A 27,997-nucleotide genomic window follows, 5' to 3' on the forward strand; every position below is an offset into this window, starting at 1 on the left:
AACAGTCAGCACTAAGGCTCCTCCTACCCATTCCGAGCCACACGTGGCCAAAGTTTACCGGCAAAATTCAAAGGCTCCTGTCCCTCTGAGCTCAGTGTCCTCCCGCACGTCCCCAGAGACAGGTCAGCGAGGATCCGAGGATGAGTCGCTGGGGTTTAGCCACCGGGTTGTGGCTCTGGTTGATGGCCACGGCTGCATGCGGAGAGGTAAGTCCCATAGTGATAAATCCTATCTTTTAGCTCTTGTCTCATTCTTCACGTGTGTTTAAGAAGGAACTGCAGATGCTGGGCAAATCGAAGGTAGACAAAAAAAAGTGCTGGAGAAACTCAGCGGGTGCGGCAGCATCTATGGAGCGAAGGAAATAGGCAAAATTTCGGACCGAAGCCCTTCTTCAGACTGAAGTCTGAAATTCATTTCACTTGCAATGTGACGAATACAACTGTATTGTATTGTAAGTTGGATTGTAACTCGGAGTCGGACTAAGGGCATTTAAATCCACGTTTGCATTTGTAGGATGTGCGCCCACCATCGTTCAAGATTTAAATACTGGATAGTAATTTCGGAGGCTATTCCTTTTCTCCAGCGATGCTAGCTGCGTGACCCGCCGAGTTACTCCAGCATTTTTTTGACTGTCTTCGTGGGGGGGGTGAACCAGCATCTGCAGTTCCTCGCTACACAATAGTAATTTCGTGTCGGCGCTCCAGCGACTCAGATCTATCCACGCGTTCAAAATAAAAGAAGCAGGAATAGTCAGCAGAATTCCCTCTAGACCATCCCCGCCCGTTTGCTTCAATTGTTCGACGGGGGTGGAATTGAGAAGACGGGGATGTGTGGGAAGGAACTGCAGATGCTGGTTTACACCGAAGATAGACGCAGAATGCTGGAGTAAATCAAAAATGCTGGAGAAACTCAGCGGGTGCAGCAGCATCTATGGAGCGAGGGAAATAGGCAACGTTTCGTCCCGAAACGTTGCCTATTTCCCTCGCTCCATAGATGCTGCTGCACCCGCTGAGTTTCTCCAGCATTTTTTGTCTACCTTCGATTTTCCAGCATCTGCAGTTCCTTCTTAAAACGCTGGAGTATATCATGGGGTCAGACAGGCAGCAGGCAGCATCTCTGGAGAGAAGGAAGGAATGGGTGATGTTCTCGGATCTGAAGAAGGAGAGATGGTCTCGACCCGAAACGTTGCCTATTTCCCTTCGCTCCATAGATGCTGCTGCACCCGCTGAGTTTCTCCAGCATTATTTGTGTGTACCGCCCATTCCTTCTCTGCCCGTCCCGCTCAGTTACTCTAGCATTTTGTGTCTGTCCTTCTTTATTGAGTAGAGAAAGAGAGAGCGAGAGAGAGAGAGAGATTTCCCAGAGTAAAATCCAACAGCAGCGCGAGGTTGAGTAGTCGCCGATAGTCGGGTAACTAGGCAACCTCTCTCCACCCCACTCCACTCCACTCCACTCCACTCCACTCCACTCTCTCTGAAACTGCTCCAGAACGAGACCTCTTAATGAAAAAGCACGGGGGGAAGAAAAGACAGTCTCGGGGAGCTGCAGAATCTTGAGGAACTCGGCGAGTCAGGCAATATCTGGGTAGGAAATGAAGAAGGGTCTCGATTTCTCGAAACGCCGCCTTATCCATTCCCTCCACAGTTTCTGCCTGACCCGCTGGGTTTCCCCAGCAGTTTGTGTTTTTGCTCACGGGACCTGATCTCTGGTCTTGAAGGAGAGTTCTGACCCGAAACGTTGCCTGCTCCTTCTCTCCATGGATGCTGCCTGACCCTCTGAGTTACTCCAGCATCTTGTGACCACCTCTGGTCTGGAGGCTCATCCCAGCCAGCCACGGCGGGTTAGTATTGGTCACTTAATAATGAACGGCGAGAGACTTGAAACTGCGAAGTCGAGCTTTGCCGGAGTGAATGGAGATGAGATTAACAAAGTGCTGGAGTAACTCAGCGGGGCGGGCAGGGTCAGGGGGGAGTAGATAGGCGATGTTTCGCGTCGGGATCCTTCGGGATTATTTGTGATTGGGAATAATGGAACTAACGGTGTCTCGACCCGATACGTCGCCCATTCCCTCCACGCAGTGATGCTGAGTTACTCCAGCGTTTTGTGTCTATCTAAAGTTCGATTGTTTCAATGAAAACAAAAATGTGCATGACACTTTAAAGGAAGCAATAGGAGAAATTCTACCGCTGGAAGGAAGGACGGCTGAATATTTAAAATATTTGTGGGGGGAAATAACTTGTCCCGTAAAACATTAGCGAAGAAAATCACAAATTGCCTGAAACTGAAGATGACTGTGTGTGTGTGTGTGTGTGTGTGAGAGAGAGAGAGAGAGAAGCAACGTGGGTTTGTGACTTGACTGGATGGGGGTGGGGTATAAGCGTCTTAGATGGACCGGGAACTGCGGGCAGGGGGGTTTTGTCCTTTATTGGACTTGATTAACAGAACATTTCTTAGTGCTGCTGACTCTTGCGCTGTTTCAATTTTCTTGGAATGGCCGAAAGCGTTGATCGTGTTGCAAGGGTCTGTGTGTGTCGCATGCACCGGATCTGAACTGGAGCAGTGGACGTCAAACGCCACCGCTGTAACTATCAAAGATCTTTGGTAACTATACTGGAGACACAAGGTACTGCAGCAGCTGGAATCTTGAACAAAAACACAATACAATAATTGTGTTCAAGAAGGAACTGCAGATGCTGGAAAATCGAAGGTACACAAAAATTCAGACTGAAGAAGGGTTTCGGCCCGAAACGTTACCTATTTCCTTCGCTCCATAGATGGATGCTGCTGCACCCGCTGAGTTTCTCCAGCATTTTTGTGTTCCTACAATACAATAATTGACCGTTTACTCTAAAGTTGAACATGATAGCGCCCCCACAAGTATATAGAGCAGGGGTTCCCAACTTTTTCCGTCCTGGCAACTTTAATTACACATAACAATGTTATTTCACTTATTTCTTATTTATGAACAGCTAATGATGAACAGATACCGGGTATACCAGAACCAAACACAGTCAGTCAATGAGAAAAAATCTGTACAAATCCAGAATCAACAAATGTACCCCTTGGGGAGGCGGCATTTACCCCCCCCCCCCAGGTTGGGAATCCTTGATGTAGAACGGCCATAGTGTTGCAAAGTGCTGGGTGGTTCAAGAACCTGTCAGTTGATGGGAAGAATCTGTTCTCGAAGGGAGAAGCTTCTGTACCACCTGCTGGATTTTAACAAGAGAAGAGGGCTTGGCCAGGCTGGTGTGGGTCTTTGATGATATTAGCTGTCTTCTGGAGGCAGTGTATCCTGTAAGTCCATTTAATGTTCGGGAGGTTAATGTTAACGCCCTGTAATGGACTGGGCAATGGACCACCACTTTCTGCAGCTTTCTTTGTTGTCAGGTGTTGGGAGTTACCGGAAGCAGGCCACAATGCAACCAGTCCATCATACACTTGTAGAGGTTTGAGGTGGTATTTTGTGATTATGCTTCTGACTGAGGAAGTAGATGCACCGGTAAGTTTTCGCTGTGATGTTTTCAATAAGCCGGGTTGGTCAGAGGTGGATGGTGACAATTCCATTTCTGGAGGGTGGGAAGCACGGTGGCGCAGCGGTAGAGTTGCTGCCTTACAGCCGAGAGACCTGGGATCGATCCTGACTACGGGAGCTGTCTGTACACAGTTTGTACGTTCTCCCCATGACCTGCGTGGGTTTTCTCCGGTGTCTCCGGTTTTCTCCCACGCACCAACGACAGGTTAATTGGCTTAGTATAATTGCAAAATTTCCCTAGTATGTGTCGGATAGTGTTAGTGTGTGGGGATCACTGGCTGGCCTGGACTCGGTGGGCCAAAGGACCTGTTTCCACGCTGCCATCCTGCAAATGAAGACGGGTGCATGATCCCTTGGCTTTCTCTCCCTAAAGTCAACAATCAGCTCTTTGTTAACATTGGGAGCAAGATTGTTGTTCTGCACCACTCAACTGGATTATCGACCTCTCTCCTGTTACTGGTTATTTGTCCAACAGTGGTGATCTCATCGGCTTTGGAGCTTTATCTGGCTCTACAGCCGCGTTTATAGAGAGAGTAGAAGATTGAGGACACAGCCCTGAGGTGTCACAGTGTTGATGGTTAGCAAGGAAGCAGTGTCGCCAATTTGTACTAATCGAGGTTAACTGATAAGCAAGTCAAGGTTTAGTTGCATAGGGAGGAGCAGAGACATTTCCCTGAGTTTGACATTACACATGATATTTGCGATCAATAGTGGTCTCCAGGATGTTGACCTGCGATGGCAGTAGGCAAATTGGAGTTGATTTGCATCTTACATGCCGTCAGACCCTGTCGGATCTTGTGAAGGTACCCGTCTCCCATTCAAAGTGAGCATGGGAAGTGTTCATGTAATGCATCACTGTCACTTGAGCTACTAGTTAGGAAGTGATGGCGTGCAAACCCTGCCACATTTGCCAAATATCTGTGTGAGCCTCCAGTTTAGTATGAAAATGTCTCCTTATATTAGTGATGGCCTTCTGGAGATCGGATCTGGACTTCATATATAACTTCAGGTGGATTGACTTGAACGCTGCAGATCTAGTCCTCAGTAGGTTGTAGATTACTGGTTCATCCAAGGCTTCTGGTTAGGGAGCTGTCCTTATGAACATTTCCTTATGAAGTTTGTCACAACCATGCACACTGGTTTAGGTTGGGTGCAGAGTCCTTTAACATCATCTAGTCTACCGACTCCAAGAAGTTGCAGCATCATTGTTCTGTATAATTCCCTTCACTGGAGCTGGACTCTACAGCCGCTGCCTACAAACAGGAAGAAGCAGCACTGTCAGATGGTCCAATTTTTCCAAATGCACAAGCATTAAAGCAATGGATATCTCATTGGAGTAGCAGTGGCTGAGAGTGATTCTCTGGTGCTGCTGGGAATGTGATGATGGTGGTTTGGCAGTGCCTTCTTCAAGATAGCTTTGTTGAAGTCTCGGGCAATGATAGAGAAAGCATCGTTGGACACTGCCTGGTGTTTGCTGGCAGCGGCTTATAGTTCCTCAAACGCTAGCCGAACGTTAGCCTGGAACAGGATGCAGACTGCAGTCATGGGAGTGGAGGTGAATTTCCTTGGCAGGGAGAAGGGACGATACTTCACTGTTAGATGTCCCGTATGGGGTGAGCAGGAGTTGGGCAAGAGCCGTGTAATTCATGTGGTTAGTACGTGCAAGATCAGACTTTCAAATGCAACCAAATGAAATTTCAAGATGATTGACCTTTCTGAATCTGAATCATTCATTTTCTGAGCAGAGGGCAAGGGCAGCAGATATTGCACGCAAGAGACTCATCACCCAGTCACGTAGTCACTGTAAAAAGGGGCATGTTTTATTTAATTGAAGAAAACGTTTAATTTAGAAAAATCTGCAGATGCTGGAAATTTGAAATAAGATAAAAGCCGAAAATGCCGACAAAATTGAGTAGGTCTGACATCATCAATGGAAAGTGGAATAAATCACACGCCATAGACATTCCGTGTAGATCTCCTTACACTGTGGATCACAGGCCAGCTGCTTGTCCCTGGGTCAGGGCAGTGCAAGGAACACCTGAGTGAAATGCCTCGCGTAACACTTCGACCCAGCATCAACCCGACCTGAACAGCAATGGTGATTTCCAAATTGTACCCTCGTTGTTGACCCTTTGCTTGTCACTGTTTGAAGGGGAGGTTTACCAGCTTAAAAGGGCATAAAAACAGTGCCCTCATCTTTCTCAGTAATCTAATCATCAACGGGCTGATTGAGGAACAACTTGCTGTTAGTTGCACAAGCCATCCTCATCATGACAGGAAACACTTTTTTGTAACTGGAGTAAATCCGCAACAATCCTCTTCTCCCCCCCCCCCCCCCCCCCCCCCCCACCCCTCCCTGTCACCTACCCTCAGTGATACAATCACACCATTGTGAATGCTTGGAGCGGAAGATAAACAGTGTTCTGAGGGATGTTCGATGTGGTAAGTACTGAAGTCTGAATGCACTTTATGAAGAGAGGAAACGGTGGGGGTGATGCTGCAGTTCTTTGAATGGGTCTTTACTGGTGAGATGCAATCAGCTGTGGTTTGGTTGTATTTCTTCATGCATGACCTACTGATCTGGCCGGATAGGATAATCGGAATTGTGAGTTTATATCTGACGTATGTTCATTCACAAGTCAGGGAGTTCACTCCTATTCATCTCCAATTCGAGAAATGAATGGAGTATCATTGATCGGACTTTGCTGGCTTTACCTTGCACTAAACGTTATTCCCTTAACATGTATCTATGCACTGTAGATGGCTCGACTGTAATCATGTATTGTCTCTCCACTGACTAGATAGCAGGCAACAACAGCTTTTCTGTATCTCGGTACACGTGACAATAAGCTAAGCAGAACAGTGCACAATCTTTAAAGTTGCTCTTGATATTCAACAGGTGTAAATCAAAAAACTACAAATGTTGAAGATCTTTAATAAAAGCAGAAAATGTTGGAAATATTTAGTGGCCCAGGCAACAGCTGATGAGTATGTGACTGAAATGTCAAGTTCGTTACTCTTTTCACATATGCAGCCTGGCCTGTTGAATGTTTGCAGCATTTTCAGTGTTTATTTCTCAATATTTAGCAGACTGGAGGCAAGGAATGTCTGGCTGGGGATCGGGACGAGAAAGTCTGTAGGCACTGTTCCCTTTTAAGATTGGCAACCATGTTAACAGCCTCGTTGGGTTTATTATCTGATCTGGTACAAGTACATGGATAGGAAAGGTTCAGAGGGATGTGGGCCGAACATAGGCCGTCTGAAGAAGGGTCTATCCATACTGCCTGACAGCTGAGTTACTCCAGCCTCTATCTTAGGGTGTAAACCTGCATTTGCAGTTCCTTCCTACACAAGCAAAAAGGACTAGATTAAATGGGGCATCTTGATCGGCATAGAGGATTTGAGCCAAAGTGACTGTTTCCGTGCTGTATGCCTCTATAACCTGAAGGAGCACATGGGATCTTGGTCCATATTCGCAACCAGAAGAAAGCTCTGTGTGCTGACAATGCTGCACTCCCCCAGCACACTGAATTGTCCGCCTGGATTTGTCCTGCAGGATGGCTCGAGAGAGGATTCTTTTGGAAAAGTTACAGGTTTAAAAAAAAAAAAAAAACAGTCTTGATTCCCACCCAGTAATTCTGGGTTTGCTTATAATGTTGAGGTAGCAAGTGGCTGCCTCGCCCACAGTCTGTCTGTCCTTTCTTCTGTTTTTATTATTTTAAGTACGTGTTAAAGTGTATGTTTTAGTGTTACTTGGATTGTTTGATGTGGGGGGTGGGGGGGAAACTTTTTTCAATCTCTTACCTCGACGGAGACGTGATTTTTTTTTCCACGTATCGTATCTCCGTCCCCGCTGCGGCCTAACATCATGCAGTGGCGCGGCCTTTCCTGGAGACTGCCCCGGCGCTATAACTGCGGGCGCGGCGTGGACTTACCATCGTGAAGCTTGCGATCCCTCTGCCGGGGATCGACTGTGGGGAGCTCCAACCGCTGGCCTGTGGACTTTAACATCGTGGAGCCCGCAGTCCCTGGTTAGAGACCGATTCGGGAGCTCCAAGCCGCAGAGAGTTTCAACCAACTGCAGACCGTTCAACAGCCCCGACTACAGTAGACTAAAGAGGGAGAAGATTGGACTTTATTACCTTCCATCACAGTGAGGAATGCGGGGAGCCGCTGCGGTGGGATGTTTATGTTAACTTTTATTTGATGTTGCTTTTCACTTACTATGGCTGTATGGTTACTCAAATTTCACTGTACCTTAATTGGTACATGTGACATTAAGCTGACCTTGAAACTCTGGTATCACATCTACATAACAACCAGGTGTGCAAATGGAACAAGGGCCTCTCAAACATTGGTGAATGAGTCAAGAGCAGACAAAGCCACTGCTGTGGAACGCACTGCACTAACATGCAAACTGTAACATGCTCTGTCACGCAAGACATTATGGTGATTATTTAAGGCTGGACTTGGCATCGGGCTGTATTTTACAATTTCTGTAATGAACCATCGGTAATACGAGACTGTCCCTGGGTGAACATCCAAGCAGCAACTGTGTGTGTGTGTGTGTGTGGAGGGGAGACCCTGGGGATGTGTAAGGAGTGGATCCTCACCCTGAGTCAAGGATAGAGTGTAAGTTGTGTCTTGACGTGTGGGGTGTTGGGCTCATTTGTCTGCAAACTGGGAGGGATCGTGTTGAAGCAACGAGGAAAATATTTAAAAATCAATTTCATTTAGTGGAATTGAGAGGTCCCCTCTCCTGGTGTTTGGAACGAGTGCCATGGCTGTGAATCTTGGGGGCTCGGAGTGCTGATGCTTGGGTTTCAATCTGTGGCTCACACTGCAGAGGGTAGTCAACAGGGAACTAGAGTGATACCGATTCTTCTCCAGGCACCATCACGGTATGAATGGCACTTGGCCCCATCATCTCTCGGGCAGGAACCACAGATCGTTTCAATGTATCCCAGCCCTGGATTCCCACACTGCAGGGACCTCCCTCGATCCTAGACCGACACCACCCTAGATCCCAGACGGACTCCAACCTCAATCCCAGATGGACACTACCCGCTATCCCAGGCACACGCCGCCCTCATTCCCAGTAGGCCAGTATCTTGGCCTTACCAAGGCCTTTAATGTCCCAGACAGGAAACCCCTCCCCAAATCCCCTTCCCCAATGCTATTCCCCAAGGCTCATCAGCATCTCTTCTTCCTGAGGAGACTGAAGAAGGTCCATCTGTCTCCTCAGATCCTGGTGAACTTCTACCGCTGCACCATCGAGAGCATCCTTACCAACTGCATCACAGTATGGTATGGCAACTGCTCTGTCTCCGACCGGAAGGCACTGCAGAGGGTGGTGAAAATTGCCCAACGCATCTATGTCGCTCTTCAAGGGAGATGCTAAATGCATTTCGTTGTCTCTGTACTGTACACTGACAATGACAATTAAAATTGAATCTGAATCTGAATCGGTATTGCGTTCACCCCATGGGCAGATACCAGCCTCACTCCAGACTGCTCACACTTAACTGCCAAGCTCACCCTCACCCCTCATTGCACTAACCCCCTTCTCAACATCACGACCCAACCTCTTGTGATACACCTCAGCCCAATCACCCAATCGCCCAACACCCAACACCCAACAACCAACACCCAACACCCACATACACACAACAGCATTATCCTCGCCCACCTGCAAACCCTCACCCTCGGCCAACCTTCAGCTCCAAATGAATATCACTTTTCACATCGCCCTCACCATCCGCTACACCTTCACCACAAATCATTACACCTGATGTTGCCTCTGCCGTTCATATTATCCCAGCATCATTCTCATGCCCACTCCACCTCAGTTCAGATCAATTCAGTTTAGTTTATTGTCACGTGTACTGAGGTACAGTGAAAGGCTGAGGCCAACTTCACACTTACTCCCAACTTCACCTCCATCCTCAATGTTATGGGATTGTCCCACTGTATGAGTTCATTCAAGAGTTCTCCCGAGTTTCGCCTGATTCGAACTCGGAGAATTACGGTAATATCCGCTCGTAGGTACTCGGGGCTCTCGTGGACATTTGTCAACGTGTTGAAAAATCTTCACGAGTCTTCCCGAGCTTACCGCGTTTCCCGAGTACCCGCCGTTAGCGTTACGAGCCGCTAAGAGACATCCCGACGTACCCGCAACGTACATTCCACGTGCTTACCACAGGGTTAAACTCGGGAGACCTCTTGAATTAGCTCGTACAGTGGGGCAGCCCCCTTTACACTTGCCCCACTTCACACAGACGTCGGCCTCAACCCTTCTCTACATTCACCCAATTATTACAACCGCTGCAAATCTCTTCATTATTCCCTGGACATCTAAATCTAAATCATTAGTATATGTGAAAAATGCAAGTGATCTAATGCCGAGCCTTTGGAACCCCAGAGGTAGCAAAAACACACATCAACCATTCCTCTTTGCTTGCCTGCTTACACTGAGCGAATTTCAGATGCAATTTGCCTTGCAGTCTTCGTTGGTTCCTTTGGGCTTTAACGATTTTAACATCAGCCCCTTCATTAACCTCTTCCCTGGTGTTATCCTTACTTCTACATCCCCATTAGTTTCCTGCATCATCTATACTTCATGTTACTGTGACTGTCCAGCAAGTATAATGGAACATAGACCGGGATGGCACAGGAACAGGCCCTTCAGCCCACAATGTCTGTGCACAACATCGTGTTCTTGCTGGACAACATGCGGCCTGAGTGAGACAGTTTGAAATTGGGGGAGAGTCCCTCATCTGCACAGAGAGATTAGAACTGAAATTGCAAAAGATATGAAACTGTGAAGCAGGCAGATCTCATTAATGACAATATGTGGCTTGGCTGAGCAGTACAACGTCTGTTCTTCTCAAGATGCTGGTGTCCAGCTCCCCACAGTAGGAGAAGCTATGGTTAGATACTGTGTACATCTTTTTATTATCTCCGTGGGTTACTTCAAATCAGAGGAGACCCGCCTGGGATGTAACTTCCCTCGCTCTACACTGCCCCCTATCAGCAGCCAATTCATACTGTTGTCTCGCACCTGTTTCAGCTGAAACCTGACTGAGTATTGACAACTTTTGTTTAGTTTTAATGAAGTACATGATCTATAACTTGATGGAAAATCTTCCTGTCTGCAATTTGCATACAATATATATGTGAGGGGCATATTGTGATGAGAAACAGCCAAGGGTGAAACTGTAATAAGTATTACAAACTCTCTATTCTTCAGCTCATTTCATTTAGTTTCCAAATGAGACATTTTCCACTGGACTCTTTTCAAAAGCAACAAATGAGATGGAAAGTATATTTTGTTTTGCGCATCGTACGGGGCTGTGAAGAAGAAGACCCCATGGGGTGGCATTAATGGCCACGCAGTGTTCCTTCTTGCTCCTTCCTCTCCACCTTGTTCTTCCTTTCCACTCTGCCCTTCCTTCACCCCCCCCCCCCCCCCCCCCCCCCCCCCCCCCCCCCCCCCCTTCCCCCCCCTCCTCTCCTCCCTTTCCCCTTTAAACATGCACCCCCCCCCCCCCCCCCCCCCCCCCCCCCCCTGGCCTTTGGTCACTGAATAGATTTAGGAATAAATAGATGGTATCATTCATGGTTTGAAAAGCAGTATCTTTATTCCTGTCAATGGGAAATTCCTGAATGACAGTAACAGTATCTCTCTCTCTCTCTCTCTCTCTCTCTCTCTCTCTCTTTTCAGAGCTCGAATCGTTGGCAGCAGATTGATAATAAATGTAAGGAGAATGAATTCTACAACTCAGAAGCAAAACGTTGCTGCTCCCTTTGTCCACCAGGTAAACATCATCCTTCACTCTGATCAAACGCATGTAACGCACGACTCTTCTGTGTCACAGGCACTGGCTTGCTTATATCAATACTAACTCTCATCCGCGTAATTGAACGAGGTTTGTGCCCAGTAACTGATTCATCCAGTGCAGTGCGTGAAGCACGAGATTGATGTCAGCAACTAAACTGCTGGGGAAAACCTCCCTCTGCACAATCCCATCACACATGTGCTAACTCAGCACAGAGGCAAAGTTATTATTTTTAATTAATTTGCAGGCTATTTTGTATCCCTATAAATATTAGCCACGTTGTCCGTCCTTATACGCCCATGAAATGAAGATGCTCTGAAGTGTTAAACAAATTGATGGGTCATAAATGGGCGAGGATGAGGATGGCAGATTTCCTTACCTGCCTTATATTGGAAGACAAAGTATGTGTTTACAACAAACCCATATGACTACTGTCTTGACACTAGTTTTATCATTCCAGATTTATCTGAATTTCCGCGAGTTTAAAGTCCCCATTTGCCATGGTGGGATATGAACTTGTGTCTGTAGATGACTACCCCAGAGCACTGGCTACTTGTGTGGTGTCTTATCTACCAATCCATCGCATATTTCCACACTGGGATAATATCCAAGCTGTGGGTCATGGAGTCGGTGATAAGAGTTTGGGGAATTTAAATTTAAATAATTCGATACATTTGGAATTAATAGCTGCTTTCAGTAATGGGACCATGAATCCACTAAATAGTTTCCTCAGGAAAGGAAATCTGCCATTTTTCCCTGGTCTGTCTGACAGTGATTCCAATGGGGTTGAAGTTTAGCTGGCAAGTCAGTCCGTTCAAATATTGACACAAAATGCTGGAGTAACTCAGCGGGACAGGCAACATCTCTGGAGAGAAGGAATGGGTGACGTTTCAGGTCGAGACACTTCTCCCGCAGAAGGCTGTGGAGGCCAAGTCGATGGATATTTTAAATGCAGAGATAGATAGATTCTGGACTAATACGGTGTCAGGGGTTATAGAGAGAAGGCAGGAGAATGGGGTTAATGAGGGAGAGATAGATCAACCAAAATTGAATGGCAGAATAGACTTGATGGGCCGAATGGCCTAATTCTGCTCCAATTGCTTATGAACTTCAGACTGAAAGTCAGGAGAGAGGGAGTCTAGAGATATGGAAGGGGAAGGTGTGAAAATGACAGATCAAAGCAGACGAGGGTAAGGAAATGTAGTATGGTACATTGTTAACTGAGGGGAACGTGACAAGGAGGCAAGCAATCAGTAAAATGAATCAGAGGGTCAATGAAACTAGTCTGAGAACTAGGGTGGGGGAGTTTCCGCACAAGAAGTGTTTAGGCAGAGACTGAGATCATTCCATTGTATAACTCATGAATAGTAAAAGATATACAGCCTGCACCTACTTGATGGACAGAATGGACTACTCCTGTGCTGTAAGTGTTGTGATTTTCTATGGCTGTATTTTATGTGGTGGGTCGGATACATTTAAGGACAGTGAATACAGCTGGCCGTTCAACAATCAATCACGGGAAAGATATATCGCCATCTTTTTTCTTATTTCTTTTCTTTCCTCTTGCGCATCTTTGGTAGTTTACGGGTCTGTCCTTTTCTTTCTTTTATTTTACCTTTTTCTTCATTCTCTCCTTTTTTCTCTTTTTTCTTTTTTTCTTTAAAAAAAAATTTAGGTTTCAATGTTAAAAATGAAGCTGAAGAATAATTGTATAACAGTCATGTTGATCGCCTTATTCCTGTTCAATTGTTTCTAATAAAATTAATTCAAAGCACCCCCCTCCACTTGTGCTTCTGCTCAGAGCCTCAACATCCTTTTGTCATAGAATGAAAGAGCACCGTAACCATTTCCTGGTCGGGCTGTATTTGATCTCTGACTCATATCTGGCGTGACTCATAGATTTAAAAACCTGAATTCTGATAGAATAAAGTGCCAGGCCAGCAGGCACATTTTTAAAGACACCGATTCGAAGAGAGAGAAGGGATTTTTGCTTGTCCTCACCCCCCCAACACACAAAGGCTTCATCCCTTCTCGACATCCATCAAACTCAACTTGCCAAAGCTTGTCTACTCTTCAGCTAAACACAAAGTACCAGAGTAATTCAGCGGGTCAGGCAGCATCTGTGATCTGACGAAGGGTCCTGACCCGAAACGTTACCAGTCCTTTCCCTCCACAGATTCTGCCTGACCCGCCGAGTTACTCCAGCACTTTGTGTTTTGCTCAAGATTCCAGCATCTGCAGTTCCTGGTGTCCTCTCTTTATGTCCAGATTACACCCTGTTGGGTGTAGGTGTGGAGGCAGATGAATTTATAGCATTCAATAGATAATAATTCACTGGAGTGCTGTATTGCTTTTACATGGAACTGGTGTGAATTTGATGGGACAAACGTTCTCCTTTAACGCTGTGATTCCGTGCCCCTCGAGTGCTCATGATTGGGTAATAACAACACCTCCGCACAGTCCGCATTAACCAACCCGATCTCCCGGTGGCTCAGCACTTCAACTCCCCCTCCCATTCCGTATCCGACCCTTCTGTCCTGGGCCTCCTCCATGGCCAGAGTGAATCCCACCGCAAATTGGAGGAGCAGCACTTCATATTTTGCTTGGGTAGTTTACACCCCAGAGGTATGAACATTGACTTCTCCAATTTCAGGTAGTCCTTGCTTTCTCCCTCCTTCCCCTCCCCTTCCCAGCTCTCCCACAGCCCACTGTCTCAGCCTCTTCCTTTCTTCTTCCTGCCCCCACCACCCCCACATCAGTCTGAAGAAGGGTCAAGACCCGAAATGTCACCTATTCCTTCGCTCCATAGATGCTGCCTCACCCGCTGAGTTTCTCCAGCATTTTTGTCCACCTATTTTGTCCACCTGATTTGGATAATGTCATTTCCTGCAATATGACCTGACTGCAGCATCCGACACAGTAGGAAATAGTTTGGGTGAACGTTGCATTCCTCAGGGAGGCAGCAGCTTGTGCCGTGACTGAAAAGCAATCTATCAACGGCAGCACCAGCTCTGAGTAAGAATAAAACTCCCTGACACACACATGCACGCTGCACATACACACGCACACACACAAGCTAGGTGCAGAGTAACGTGCCTTCTACACTATTCTATCAGACACATTAGAACAAGAATGGTTCTAGAACTAGAACAAGGCATGGTTTAATCCAGAGAAAAGCTCCATACAGCACTTAGAATTTGTGGCCATCACTTTGCTGGGTAAATTATTTTGAAATGTTTATCAGCCATAGAGTCAAACAGCACAGAAACAACCTTGGCCCAACTTGTCCAATGGCGACCAAGATACCCCATCTAAACTAGTCCCATTTGGCCCATTTCCCGATAAATCCTTCATATCCATGCACCTGTTCAAACATCTTTAAAATGATGTTATAGTATCTGCCTCAACCACCTCCTGAGCCAACTCATTTCATGTACCCCCCACCACCCTCTGAATGAAAAAGTTGTCCCTCAGGATTGTATTAAATCTCGCTCCTCATATCTTAAATACTTGTCTCTTTTTTTTGATTCGCCTGGGTAAAAGACCAGATCTATCACCCTGGTAATCAAAAATGCTGGAGAAATTCAGCGTGAGAGGCAGCATCTATGGAGCGAAGGAATAGGTGACGTTTCGGGTCTCGACCCGTCTTCAGACTCTATCACTCTCATTATTTTATACACAATCTCATTTTTTGGTGAAGTTTAGTTTTCCACTATCTGATCTCATTTATTCTGTTGTAATTTCCACTGTGGCCTCTGGCTCATTTGTTGATCTGCTTTGAATAAAGCTGTTTCCCCTTCTCTGCCCCGAATAATAATATATGTATCTCGATCAAGTACCACAGCCCTCAGCTGTCTCATTTATAGGCTGACTGTGGAGTATTGGAAATGATTGCACACGGTGCTTTTGTGTGACATCAGCGACCAACTCTATGCTTTCGGCTAAATGGTTTAGAGTTTTACGAAGTGGACAGGCGTGTAGATTGCATCAAATTCTCATTGTCTTTCTCTCAATTGTTATCTGATATTTCTTTCTGACTGGGCAGATTGGAGTCGGCAATCGTGATGCAAACTCCCACGCATGCTCACTCCATCACTATCTTATTTTCATTATTAATCTCCAACCATCAACAGTTGGTGCAATGAGGTCAATGTGCAGGGAGCAGCAGTCAAAGCTGGAGTGAATGTACTGTGTTAGTAGAATATCAGTAAGTGGACCTCATACCACATCTCGAGGTTCCCAGAAGACGATCTGAATACAATTAAAACAGAAACAATGTCCTTTATAAATTCAGTAACAATGATTCAGAGCAATACTGGGTGATTTCCTGGAATACGAGTGGTGAGGATAGAATGGTAAAACGATACACAGTGAAGATAGCTCTTCAGTCCACTTTGAAAGAACTATCCAATAGCACTCGCTCCATCATGCTTCTCCTATAGATATTGAATTGAATACATTTTAACAGCCAAGTATGTATACATACAAGGAATTTGTCTTGGTGCTTTGCTCGCAGGGATAACAACATGAAATACAGTAGACAATTAAAAATAAAACATTGTCATTTAAACATGTGAAAAATAAAATAAAATACCAGAGCTAAAGGAGGCTACAGACTTTTGGCTCGTGGAAAGAAAGCTGTTATTATATCTGGCTGTGGCGGCTTCGACAGTCCGGAGTCGCCTCCCGGAGGGAAGTGCTTCAGAGTTTGTGGCCAGGGTGAGAGGGGTCTGAGATGATCTTACCCACTCGCTTCCTGGCCCTTGCACAGTGCATCAATGTAGAGGGAGGGAAGGTTGCAGCCAACAACCTGCAGCCTCCGGATGTCGTGCTTGGTGGCTGAGCCAAACCAGACCATGATGGAGAAGGTGAGGACAGATTCTATGGTTGCAGTATAAAACTGGACCATCATTGCCTGTGGCAGATGGAGATACACAACCTTGACCCTGTGTTGGGCCTGTTCCTTTTAAAGATAATATTAAGTCCTGTTCCACCACTTTCTCAGGCCGAGCATTTCAGATTGTTACAAGGTGGGTAATCACAAGGAGGGGACAGAGAGTGCAGGAATTCCCTGTGAACTTTCTCCTCAAAAACATGTATTCCTTTTTGTATACTGTTGTGGGGGAGAGGGAGAGGACTGTTCAACAGCAACCAAGTCTGTGGCTCTGTGGCTCAGGGGAGTAGCGTATAGTCATATGGGGCCATAGTGATAGGGGACAGACAGACAGGAGATTCTGTGACTCCCCGATAACGTGTTGGCTCTCTGATGGCTCTCTGATGGGTCGAGGATGTCTCTAAGCGGGTGCAGAATATACTCCAGGGGAAGGGTGAGCAGCCAGAGGTGGTTATGCATTTTGACACAAATAACAGAGGTAGAGAAAGGGGATGAGGTTCTGCGGAGTGAATATAGGGAGTAAGAAAAATGATTGGTAACCAGGCCTGGAGGGAGCATCCATTGAGGCTTTATGAGTGGAGCAGGGAAATAAGAAGGGGATGATCATCTTGTTGGGTTTGCCAATCTGGGAGGGTATAGTTCCATGTTATCCCCCTGTCGTGTCCACTCCCTACACACCAGGGGCAGTTTTATAGAAGTCAATTAACCTACAAAACCGCGTGTCTTCGGGATATGGGAAGCAACCGGAGCACACGGTGGAAACCCATGTAGTCTCAGAGAGAACGTGGAAACTCCACACAGACACTGCCCTGGGTCAGTCTGTGTTGCCGCCAACTGCGCTGTTGTAAAGATGTCCTTCCTTTCCTCACTAGAATTTGTCTGTTTGTGAACGCTTGTGCTGTCATTTTCCAGGCCTGATTTCCAAAATCTAATTGGATTTCGTCTCGTCCTCACACAGACTGTAAAGTAATATATTTTTTGGTGATCTTGATTTCAGGAGAACATCGAAAACTATCTTGCACTTCTGAACGTGACACTGTCTGTAAACCCTGTCCACGCAGCAGATACCAGGAGGAGTGGAACGATTCATTCGACTGCACTCTCTGCGTTGGGACATGCGGAGATCGTAAGTTTGTTAAATTTATGACCACATGACAGTTTAAACCCAGTGAATCAAATTCAGCAGAAGTGCAATGACAACTGATAAGCTGATAATGTTACGGGGAAATCATCAGTTTAAAAGAATCTTAACCTAAATTTTGCAACCCGCCTACGTTACTAACTATGAATTCCCGTTCACCACTGCCCCCTGCCTCTTGCATGGTACTTAACTTGCAGACTAGAATATCCAGAGATTTAACTTTAATGTAATAGGGTCTTCAAATTGCCTCAATAACTCAGGTTGGGGTTAGAAGCAAAGATCCTGCAGCGAGCAAGATGGGCCACTCGACGAAAAAGACGTAGTACCGTCATGGGCAGATTCATGGGTAATTTTCGGCCCCATTTCCGTAACCGGCTTCCGTCTCCGCACCAAAGATCCCGTAGGATACTAGTGCGGAGACGGAAGCATCCTCGTAAAAATGAAAGTTATTTGGTAAAAATCTTCTCATTTTCAGAATTTTAATTTATTAACACAAACAGTTCCCCCGCAACGTTGATTACACTGCGAGTCGGGTCGGGTCCGGTTACTGAAATGGATGAAAAAAAGGCCCACGTTCCGCTCCGTTACGTACTACACGTCAGCCCATTGCATTTAGCAGGAGTGGTCTATCTTGCTCCGCTATAGGGTCTTTGGTTAGAAGAGTTGGCCAGGCTCTCTGTACTTGTCATTGGTTTGGGATCAGAGTGTACTGGTAGAGTGGTTGCATCACGGCCTGGTTTGGCAACTCAAATTCCCAGCAACGAAGGAGTTTACGCAAATTGCTGCCTGGTCCATCATGGGTATTGACTTTTACACCACAGACGGGATCTATAAGAGACAATGATTCAAAAAGGCAGCCAGCGACTAATGTCCACACCACCCTGGCCATGCTCTCACCTGGGATAAATAAAGTCCTATCGTATCGTGTCTCATCGTTCCACAAATGTGATTAACCTGTTATTATTTCCCTGATGTCTTCCCATGTTTAGCTCTACGACAAGTTCAAAGCTGCTCCCCAAGGACAAGACAGATCTGCGAGTGCAAACCTGGAATGTTCTGCAAAACTAAGACCCTTAACTCCTGCCTGCAATGTGTTAAACACAGCAGTTGTGAGGCAGGAAAATTCCTGGTTCAAGCAGGTGAGTAAAAGACTTGGTCCCAGTGTGTGGAGCGCACACCCAATGGGGAGGGAATTCCGGTGAAAAACTGGGTTGTTCGTGCTCTATTGGGACGTTATTGGTAGATGATGACATAAAAGGTTTCTGACTCTCCATCCACGATATAAACTCAGACCGAACCAATATCTTGGGTTCTTTATTCCTGGGAGAGAATAGAACTGGACACACTTGTTGACTTGGGCTGATGTTAGAACGTGGAGACACTGATATCCTGGGCCAGACCCTGTGGCGGAGTGTCCTGGATCAGTTCAACGTGGTGTACACTTACTTACTTGGATCAGTGCATGTGGTGGATAGTTATGTCCTGGGTCAGCCCCTGTGGGGGACATTGATGTCCTGGTTCAGTTCATGTGGTGACACTGATGTTCTGGGTCAGTGGTCTGGTGGACAAAATGTCCCTGTCAGATAACCCTTGATGCACTGTACAGAATTATTGAATATTTGTGAAATATTTATATCAGTTCAAGCTGAAGCAAGAACGCATCCGTCTTCTGTCACTGGTATTCAGATTTCTGGACATGGGATTAATTTCCGCAATTTATTTTATTATTTTTACTACCAATTCACGAGTAGCGGGTTGATAATCATTCTGCTATTCCCAGTCTCACCTCTCTCATTCCATCTTTTTGTTGCTTGATTTATTCTACTAACAATCTTACACGTCATACTCACTTAAATTCTCCCATTGCCCACCCTGCCAGACATTCCCTTGAGCCCCAGTCCCACTTCGGAGACCTAAACAGCAACCTCTAGTGACCTTGCCTGCTACCCAAGGTTTCCATGAGGTTACCGGAGGTTTTGGTCACTCTCCCTGATGGTCGAAAGTGGTTTCCGCGTGGTCGAGACTTCATCTAGGTTGCTGCTATTTTTTTTCATCATGATTAAAACCGGCCTCGACTAGAAATAGGTTGCCGTTTTAAAAATCGATCATTTTTTTTGTCGCAGGTCTAGTCGAAGCCGGTTTTCTTCATAGTCGAGGAAGGTTTTCAACATATGCGTGGGAGGTGGTAGGAGGTTGCAGGTCACCTTATAGAAACATAGAAAATGGGTGTAGGAGTAGGCCATTCGGCCCTTCACTGCACAGCCATTCAATATGATCATGGCTGATCATCCAACTCGGTATCCTGTACCTGCCTTCTCTCCATACCCCCTGATCCATTTAGCCACAAGGGCCACATCTAACTCCCTCTTAAATATAGCCATTGAACTGGCCTCAACTACCTTCTGTGGCAGAGAATTCCAGAGATCCACCACTCTCTGTGTGAAAAATGTTTTTCTCATCTTGGTCCTAAAAGACTTCCCCCTTATCCTTAAACTGTGACCCCTTGTTCTGGACTTCCCCCAACACCGGGAACAATCTTCCTGCATCTAGCCTGTCCAACCCCTTAAGAATTTTGTAGGTTTCTATAGGATCCCCCCTCAATCTTCTAAATTCCAGCGAGTGCAAACCGAGTCTATTGACTTTGACCTTGATTTTTTTTTTTTTTTGGGTGGTGAGCAAGGTCACCAGAGGTCGCTGTTTAGGTCTCCTAAGTGGGAGGGGCCCTTTACTTAAAGGGAAAAACATTGGTTTTTCAGCTCTTTTTACCAGCAGTTTTAGTGCAGATTTTTTGGTTGAGTTTAATGTTAACTGAACTCATTTGTTTCAAGCAGCGAATGCGATAATCGGCTTTCATCTTTTATCACCAGGAAATTCCACAACAGACAACGTCTGCGAGTCCTGCCGTCCAGACACGTTCTCTGAATTGAAGTCTCTTTCCACCAAGTGCCGGCCGCATACCAAGTGAGTACGAGTTAATGATAGTCCCTCGAGTAGTACGGGTCAGTAGCCCGAATAACTGGGCAGTTTAACACCCCAGCGGTATGAACATTGACTTCTCTAACTTCAGAAAGCCCTTGCTTTCTCTCTCCATCCCCTTCCCCTTCCCAGTTCTCCCGCTAGTCTTACTGTCTCTACCTTTGTCCCGCCCCCTCCCCTGACATCCGTCTGAAGAAGGATCTCGACCAGACACGCCACCCATTCCTTGTCACCAGAGATGCTGCCTCGCCCGCTGAGTTACACCAGCATTTTGTGTCTACCCCCGAATGACTCATTGGATTAGTCCCCTGATTCCACTTGAGATCTCAGCTCATGGTGATGAGGGCCGAGGAGGAGAAAATAACACATTATGCTGGGAGTTTGCTGTGGCTCAGTTCATGTGGTGACAGGGTCTCGGCCCGAAACGTTGCCTATGTCCTTTGCTCCATAGATGCTGCCTCACCCGCTGAGTTTCTCCAGCATTTTTGTCTACCATGTAAATGTGCTCTGTTTTGGAGAAGAACCATAGTAGAGGGTGGAGGCACACAATGCATAATACTGCGGCTGGTCTGTGCATGGGGGTGTGAAAATGCCAGCAACCACATCATTGTTGACCTTTCCATGGGTCAGACAGAGTTGTGCAGCCCACTTAGTCAAATCATCACCTCAGCACTTCTCCAGGTTCTGGGTGTTTTAGCGTCAACATCAAACGCAACGTTGATATTCATTTGGAGAGAACGAGAATATAAAAGCAGGGATGTAATGCTGAGGCTTTAAGGCACTGGTCAGACCATGTTTGGAGTTTTGTGAGCAGTTTTGGGCCCCATATTTTGAGAAGGGATTTACCAGCAGTGGAGAGGGTCTAGAGGAGGCTTATGAGAATGAAAGCAGGATTAGACTGATTCCTGGGACGTCAGGACTGTCTTATGAAGAAAGACTGGATAGACTTGGTTTATACTCTCTAGAATTTAGGAGATTGAGAGGGGATCTTATAGAAACCTACAAAATTCTTAAGGGGTTGGACAGGCTAGATGCAGGAAGATTGTTCCCGATGTTAGGGAAGTCCAGGACAAGGGGTCACAGCTTAAGTATAAGGGGGAAATCCTTTAAAACCGAGATGAGAAGAACTTTTTTCACACAGAGTGGTGAATCTCTGGAACTCTCTGCCACAGAGGGTAGTTGAGGCCAGTTCATTGGCTACATTTAAGAGGGAGTTAGATGTGGCCCTTGTGGCTAAGGGGATCAGGGGGTATGGAGAGAAGGCAGGTACGGGATACTGAGTTGGATGATCAGCCATGATCATATTGAATGGCGGTGCAGGCTCGAAGGGCCGAATGGCCTACTCCTGCACCTAATTTCTATGTTTCTATGTTTCTATTAACGTATGTTGGGCATTCGACGTCTCTGGGCCTGTATGCGCTGGAGTTTAGATGGATGAGGGGGATCTCATTGAAACCTACAGAATAGTGAAAGGCTTGGACAGAGTGGATGTGGAGAGGATGTTTCCACTAGTGGGAGAGTCTAGGACCAGAGGGCACAGTCTCAGAATATGGTCACGTACCATTAGGAAGGAGATAAGGAGGAATTTCTCTAGTCGGAGGGCGGAGGGTGTATCTGTGGAATTCATTGCCACAGGCGGCTGTGGAGGCCAAATCATTGGGTATCTTTAAAGCGGAGATTGACAGGTTCTTGATTAGTAAGTGCGTCAAAAGTTACGGGGAGACGACAGGAGTTTGGGGCTGAGAGGGAAAGATGTCTTGATGTGTAAGGGTTGGGTTCACATCACAATTCCATTTGCCATCCATGACTTTTCTCTTTGTCTATTCTTTCCTAAGATGTGCCAGGTTGTTAAAAGAAGGTACAGCAACCGAAGATGCTGAGTGTGACAAAACTGTCAGCTCGATAACCAACGTCCTCCGGCCCAGCACCAACCGGTCCAACGCATCCACCTCCTCACCAGCCAGGCCCTACCCCCATTCCACCACCCCAAGGCCAGGTCACCTGACAACGTTGTCCATTGCAGTCACTGCTCCCAAAGGAAACAGTAAGTCGATTTAGGACTTCTCCCTGAACTGGAATGTTATTCCCCTTGACTAACCTGCAACCCCCTCCCTCAAATGCATTCCTCGACCCCTTTCCCCCACTGCTTATTCTGTCTGCTGACTATTCTAGTTCGTGTCACTGGGGAACTGTCAAGAGTCAAGAGTGTTTTATTGCCACATGTCCCAGATAGAACAATGAAATTCTTACTTACAGCAGCGCAACAGAATATGTAAACATAGTACACTGTAAACAAGAGTTCAGTGTGTCTATAAAAAGGTTCAGTGTGTGTGTATTTAGACACATACTCACATATTGAAGCCAATTCTAATTCCTTGTCGGCCTGTTTGCAGTCAGCCAATGTCAAAAAGATAAGGAGTTGAGATAAAGGACATGCTGGCCTCGGGAGAGATGCAGAGAGACACAGAGGTAGCGTACATTCCAGGATCAACGTGAAATCTTCCTCCAGAGTTACAGCAAGAAGAGTTCGATCAGGCGGCAGCAAAGGTGCAAAAGGAGATTGAAAAAGACCGGATCGGCAAAAAAACAATCAATATTCTGAATAAACCTTCACAGTTCGCAAAGGAAGATTCAAGTAAAAACTCCCTCAAACCAAGCATTCCTGAATAACCAAAATAGAAGCTTGAAATAAGGTTCAAAGTGAATAAATACTGGGGCTTGCATGACGTTTGATTGACGGAAGCTGAAAGATAAGGGGCGAAGGTGTGAGACTCAGACAATCATGACATTTGGCAGAGGAGAGGACTCAGTACAGTGCAAACTCAGATTCAGATTCAATTTTAATTGTCATTGTCAGTGTACAGTACAGAGACAACGAAATGCATTCTGAAACTGACTCGTAAATGGGCTCTTGAGACGGGTGTGACTGACTTATCTGACGGTCCATTTGTTATTGTCTCTCTATTTTCCTGTTTTTATCGCTCTCTCTGTTTTTTTTTTTACTTTCTCCCTTTCCCTCTGTCTCTTCCCATTCCTGTCTTGTACACTTGTTCTCCAACTGTGTCAATCTGCATCCGGCCACTTGTACCTCACTCTGCCTCTCATTTTAAATTGCTGGGGGGTTTTTTTCCCCTTTTTCTTTCCGCCCACAATATTTAACATGTAAAAGAATATGCGATTCTGTATTCCATTCTGTTTGCGGTTTGGTTGGTTGGTTGTTTGTTTGTTTGTCTTTTTGCACAAAGTCCGCGAGCATCGCCACTTTTCATTTCTCTGCACATCTCGTATGTGTCTGTGACGAATAAACTCGACTTGACTTGACTTGTCACCGGTCCCTTTCTCATTCTGCCTTTCACTTGTGTGCTTTGCCTTTCGCAGTTTCGAACTCACCTCCTCTGCCACTCCTGGGCCTGTGTCTCTCCCTCACACATTTCTCCGACTGTCTCTTACACGTGCTCCCTTTCGCTCTCTGCACCCGCCGTTTATGTCTGTTCCATCTGCCTATCTCTGTCATTAGAGTATAGGAGCAGGGAGGTTCTACTGCAGTTGTACAGGGTTTTGGTGAGACCACACCTGGAGTAATGCGTACAGTTTTGGTCTCCAAATCTGAGGAAGGACATTCTTGCCATGGAGGGAGTGCAGAGAAGGTTCGCCAGACTGATTCCTGGGATTTCAGGACTGTTTTATGAAGAAAGACTGGATAGACTTGTTTTATACTCTCTAGAATTTAGGAGACTGAGAGGGGATCTTATAGAAACTTACAAAATTCTTAAGGGGTTGGACAGGCTAGATGCAGGAAGATTGTTCCCGATGTTAGGGAAGTCCAGGACAAGGGGTCACAGCTTAAGGATAAGAGGGAAATCCTTTAAAACCGAGATGAGAAAAACTTTTTTCACACAGAGAGTGGTGAATCTCTGGAACCGAACAGGTACGGGATACTGAGTTGGATGATCAGCCATGATCATATTGAATGGCGGTGCAGGCTCGAAGGGCCGAATGGCCTACTACTGCACCTAATTTCTATGTTCTATGTTTCTATTATATACTCCAACCTCTGTCAATGCCTTTTGCACCCCCTGTAAGTCTTTCTCTCAGTTTCTGTCCAGCTCCCATGCGCTTTGATCTGATTTTAGTTGTTTGGTTTGTTACAGAACAGGTAGTCAACCTACTGTTGATAGTTGGATTGGTCCTGGCCTTCCTACTGATTCTGGTCGTCTCCAGTTTACTGTTCAGCCGCAAGGACTATTTCAAAAGTCTACTCTTATCCAACAGAACTAAAGGTGAGGATATCGCAGCCACATCGGTCATTTCATAGATACATAGACAACAAGTGCAGGAATAGGCCATTCGACCCTTCGTGCCAGCACCACCATTCAATGTGATCATGGCTGATCATCCACAATCAGTACCCCGTTCCTGCCTTCTCCCCACATACCCCTTGATCCCACTCGCCCTAAGAGCTCTATCTAACTCTCTTTTGAATGCATCCAGTGAATCGGCCTCCAATGCCTTCTGAGGCAGAGAATTCCACAAATTCACAACTCTCTGCGTGAAAAAGTTTTTCCAAATCTCCGTTCTAAATGTCCTCCCCCTTATTCTTAAACTGTGACCCCAGGTTCTGGACTCTCCCAACATCGGGAACATGTTTCCTGCATCTAGCCTGTCCAATCCCTTCATAATTTTCTATAAGATCCGCTCTCATCCTTCTAAATTCCTTTTCCCTCTTCACCTCATCTCTTTTTATTGAAGAGTAACCCTCAACTCTCGCCTCCCCACCCTTTCCCCATTCTTCAACCTTGCCTGCTCATCAAATCCTGACACAATACATTTTCTCCGCCATCACTCGCTTCTTACTTCTAACATGGATTTGACTTCTTCTTTCCCATCTGGAATATCTCTTCACAACTTCAATTCCAGTTGCATTCATCACCTCTTACATAGAATTTAAAGCACTGCAGCAAAGGCCCACTCAATCTGTAAAAAACCATGATGCAAATCCAAACTAATCTTCACCTGTGTGGACATTACAATTACAAATTACAATTACAAAGGACATTTATTATCACATACACCAGTGGTGTAGTGGAATTTGACTTGCCATTGCAGCACATGAATAAAGATAAGACACAATATTAAAGAATTGAACAATAAGCGTAAAAACATCCCCCCCACAATGGTTCCCACTGTGAGGGAAGGCAGCAAAGTCCAGTCCCATCCCCTGTTCACCCATAGTCGGGCCTATTGAGGCCTCCGCAGTCACCGCTAAGGCAGCCCGATGCTTCAGGCCCTCTTGCCGGCAAGAAGGCACTCCAGCGTCGGGTGAACACATATGGTCCACATTCCTCTATTCCCTCTAGTTTGAAGAAGGGACCTGACCCAAAATGCCCTCTGTCCATTCCCTCCACAAATGCTGCCTGACCAGCTGAGCTTCTTCAGCACTTTACTGGTAGTTTACTCCCTCTAGTCCCAGCCTGTTCGTGAAGATCTAAATGCCTCAAACATTGCTTTTGTCCAAAGCATGGAAGTTGTATGATAAATGTTTCTGTTGGGAATGGATCTCCAGAATCAAAGTGAGCTCCCCCTCTCCCTCGTCTGTTCTAACCAGATCTGATCTGTTTTTCTGTTTGAACGTCAGGTTCCATCTACATCATGAGCCCACGCACTGTGTACGTCGGAGTGGAAACTGGCGACTGTGTCAGCCCCGAACAAAAAGATCCCGTTGCCAAACCTGTGGACTCCCACATTCACTTCCCTCAGCAGGAGTCAATGAAGTCTCAGAGTACGGCAGAGACCCACACCTTCCCAGTGGAGGAGTCGGGGAAGGTTTTCCACGACCCAGAAGCTGCAGCGGACACACAGCTGGAGTAAGTTCAACGGTCACTGACTGAACAACCACTGGTGGACAATGGCAGCTGATGAGGTATCTGGGTTTGCAGTGCTGATCTCATTATTGTGGAGCGCAAGGAGAATCCAAGGTCTTAATTTTATCAGACTAAATGTAAACATCGCCACGTAAAGAATGAAGAATCTCGGGCGTGTGTCTGCGTGTTGGACCGTCCGCAGCTGCCTACATGGGTCTTCATGCAGACGGTGACATTTATTGCTGGCTGTGAGATCCTGGTACTGGGGATGAGCCACCTCTGCATTCCACAGTCACTAGACGTGTACGCTTTGATTCTTGTGCTGAGATCGGCACTTTGCTTGCAGTGGCCCGCCCCAGTATCTGCTGTGAGCCCCCCATCATCAGTTCACTTGTGAGCGTCCCCCTCCCCTGTTACACACAAAGTATCTTGGCACGGTGAGTGAGACCCCCTCTTGGTACTCATGCTGAACCTCTGGTATCAGTACTGAACCATCTACATTTTGGTGGTGAGCTGCTGGCTTTGGGTGTCCAGCCACCGAGGCTGTTTTATAATTGTTTCTCTACAGTTAGATTTTAAAAGCATCTTTTACAGACATTCTTTGTATGTCGCAGACTGACTTTTACAGCTGTGTGTCTGATCGTTTGAACACTGGATTTCAGGGGAGCTTTGAGAAATATGTTTTGATCGAACTGTATGTAAAGTATGAGACATGATACACCTGACATGTGCGTGTTGACCCTCTAACGGCTAGTGGGGGGCTTGTATCAATGTGCAAAGCAGCAATGGCCCAAATGTGCGTGTACAGATCCGGGGGTAGACAAAAATGCTGGAGAAACTCAGCGGGTGCAGCAGCATCTATGCAGCGAAGGAAATAGGCAACGTTTCGGCCCGAAACCCTTCTACAGACATGGTTGTGATTCTATTGTTGTCAACGCCCCCTAGTGGACGAGTGCACAAATACAAAATGTGTCGGAATGACCTGCAGATGCTGGTTTACACACACAAAATACTAGAGCTGTCCCACACAAATAAAAAAATGTCTTGTTTCTGGCAGCAAATGTTTAACTGCTTAATCATGAGTTTTCTTTTGCTGAATGTCTGAGCGTAATCCTGAACGGTGCTGTCGTGATAACTGGTGACAAGAATGAGTGAAGGCAAACCAGAATGTTTTCTGAAGTAACTTGTGATTTTTTTTTCCGAACGATTTTCTTTCGGAATGTGAAAAAAGCTTTGATTGTCGAGATCGGGTGAAATTTCTTTCCTTTGTACTTGTACATTTTCTCTTGAAATAGTCAAATAAAGCTGGCCACAATTGTTACTTTAAATTCTTATCATTGTTCAGCTGGGTTCAATTTGTAAACAAAATTGAAAAATACTCTTTTGCCCCAGAAACTGTGGAAGAGTCAATTATTTCGCATTAGTAGGCGCTAAGACAGATGATTTAAAAAAAAAAAAAGTTTGAGGAGTTTGTTAAATTAATTGAAGAAGTTCCCCGTTCTCAGTCCTATAGTTCAGTGGATTACATTTAATGATTAATCATAATCCAGAAAAATTGTTGCGAACGATGTCTCAGATTGAGTACGATTACCACTCACTCACTCAAGGGCACACTCGTAAATTGAGGAGGACGTTAGTCACGTTACGGGATTGCATAGATAGTGCAATCTGTTATGTTGATGGAGGAAGCACCTCAGTGAGAAAAAGTAATTGCAAGCAGTCATTGATTGCTGCCCAGATACTGGAGAACCCAGG

General features: G+C 46.0%; 1 protein-coding gene across 1 annotated transcript; it reads left to right on the forward strand.

The window, feature by feature from the left end:
• Positions 1 to 27,665, forward strand: LOC129711564 (tumor necrosis factor receptor superfamily member 1B-like). The gene is made up of 8 exons (XM_055659267.1): positions 1 to 206; positions 11,256 to 11,349; positions 17,262 to 17,390; positions 18,395 to 18,544; positions 20,273 to 20,366; positions 22,217 to 22,425; positions 24,533 to 24,661; positions 26,017 to 27,665. Exons 1-8 carry the CDS (start codon positions 141 to 143, stop codon positions 26,247 to 26,249), a joined length of 1,104 nt encoding a protein of 367 aa, XP_055515242.1. The 5' UTR covers positions 1 to 140; the 3' UTR covers positions 26,250 to 27,665.
• Positions 27,666 to 27,997: the final 332 nt, after the last annotated feature.

The sequence above is a fragment of the Leucoraja erinacea genome, chromosome 30 (assembly GCF_028641065.1).
Source record: "Leucoraja erinacea ecotype New England chromosome 30, Leri_hhj_1, whole genome shotgun sequence".
NCBI lineage: Eukaryota > Metazoa > Chordata > Chondrichthyes > Rajiformes > Rajidae > Leucoraja > Leucoraja erinaceus.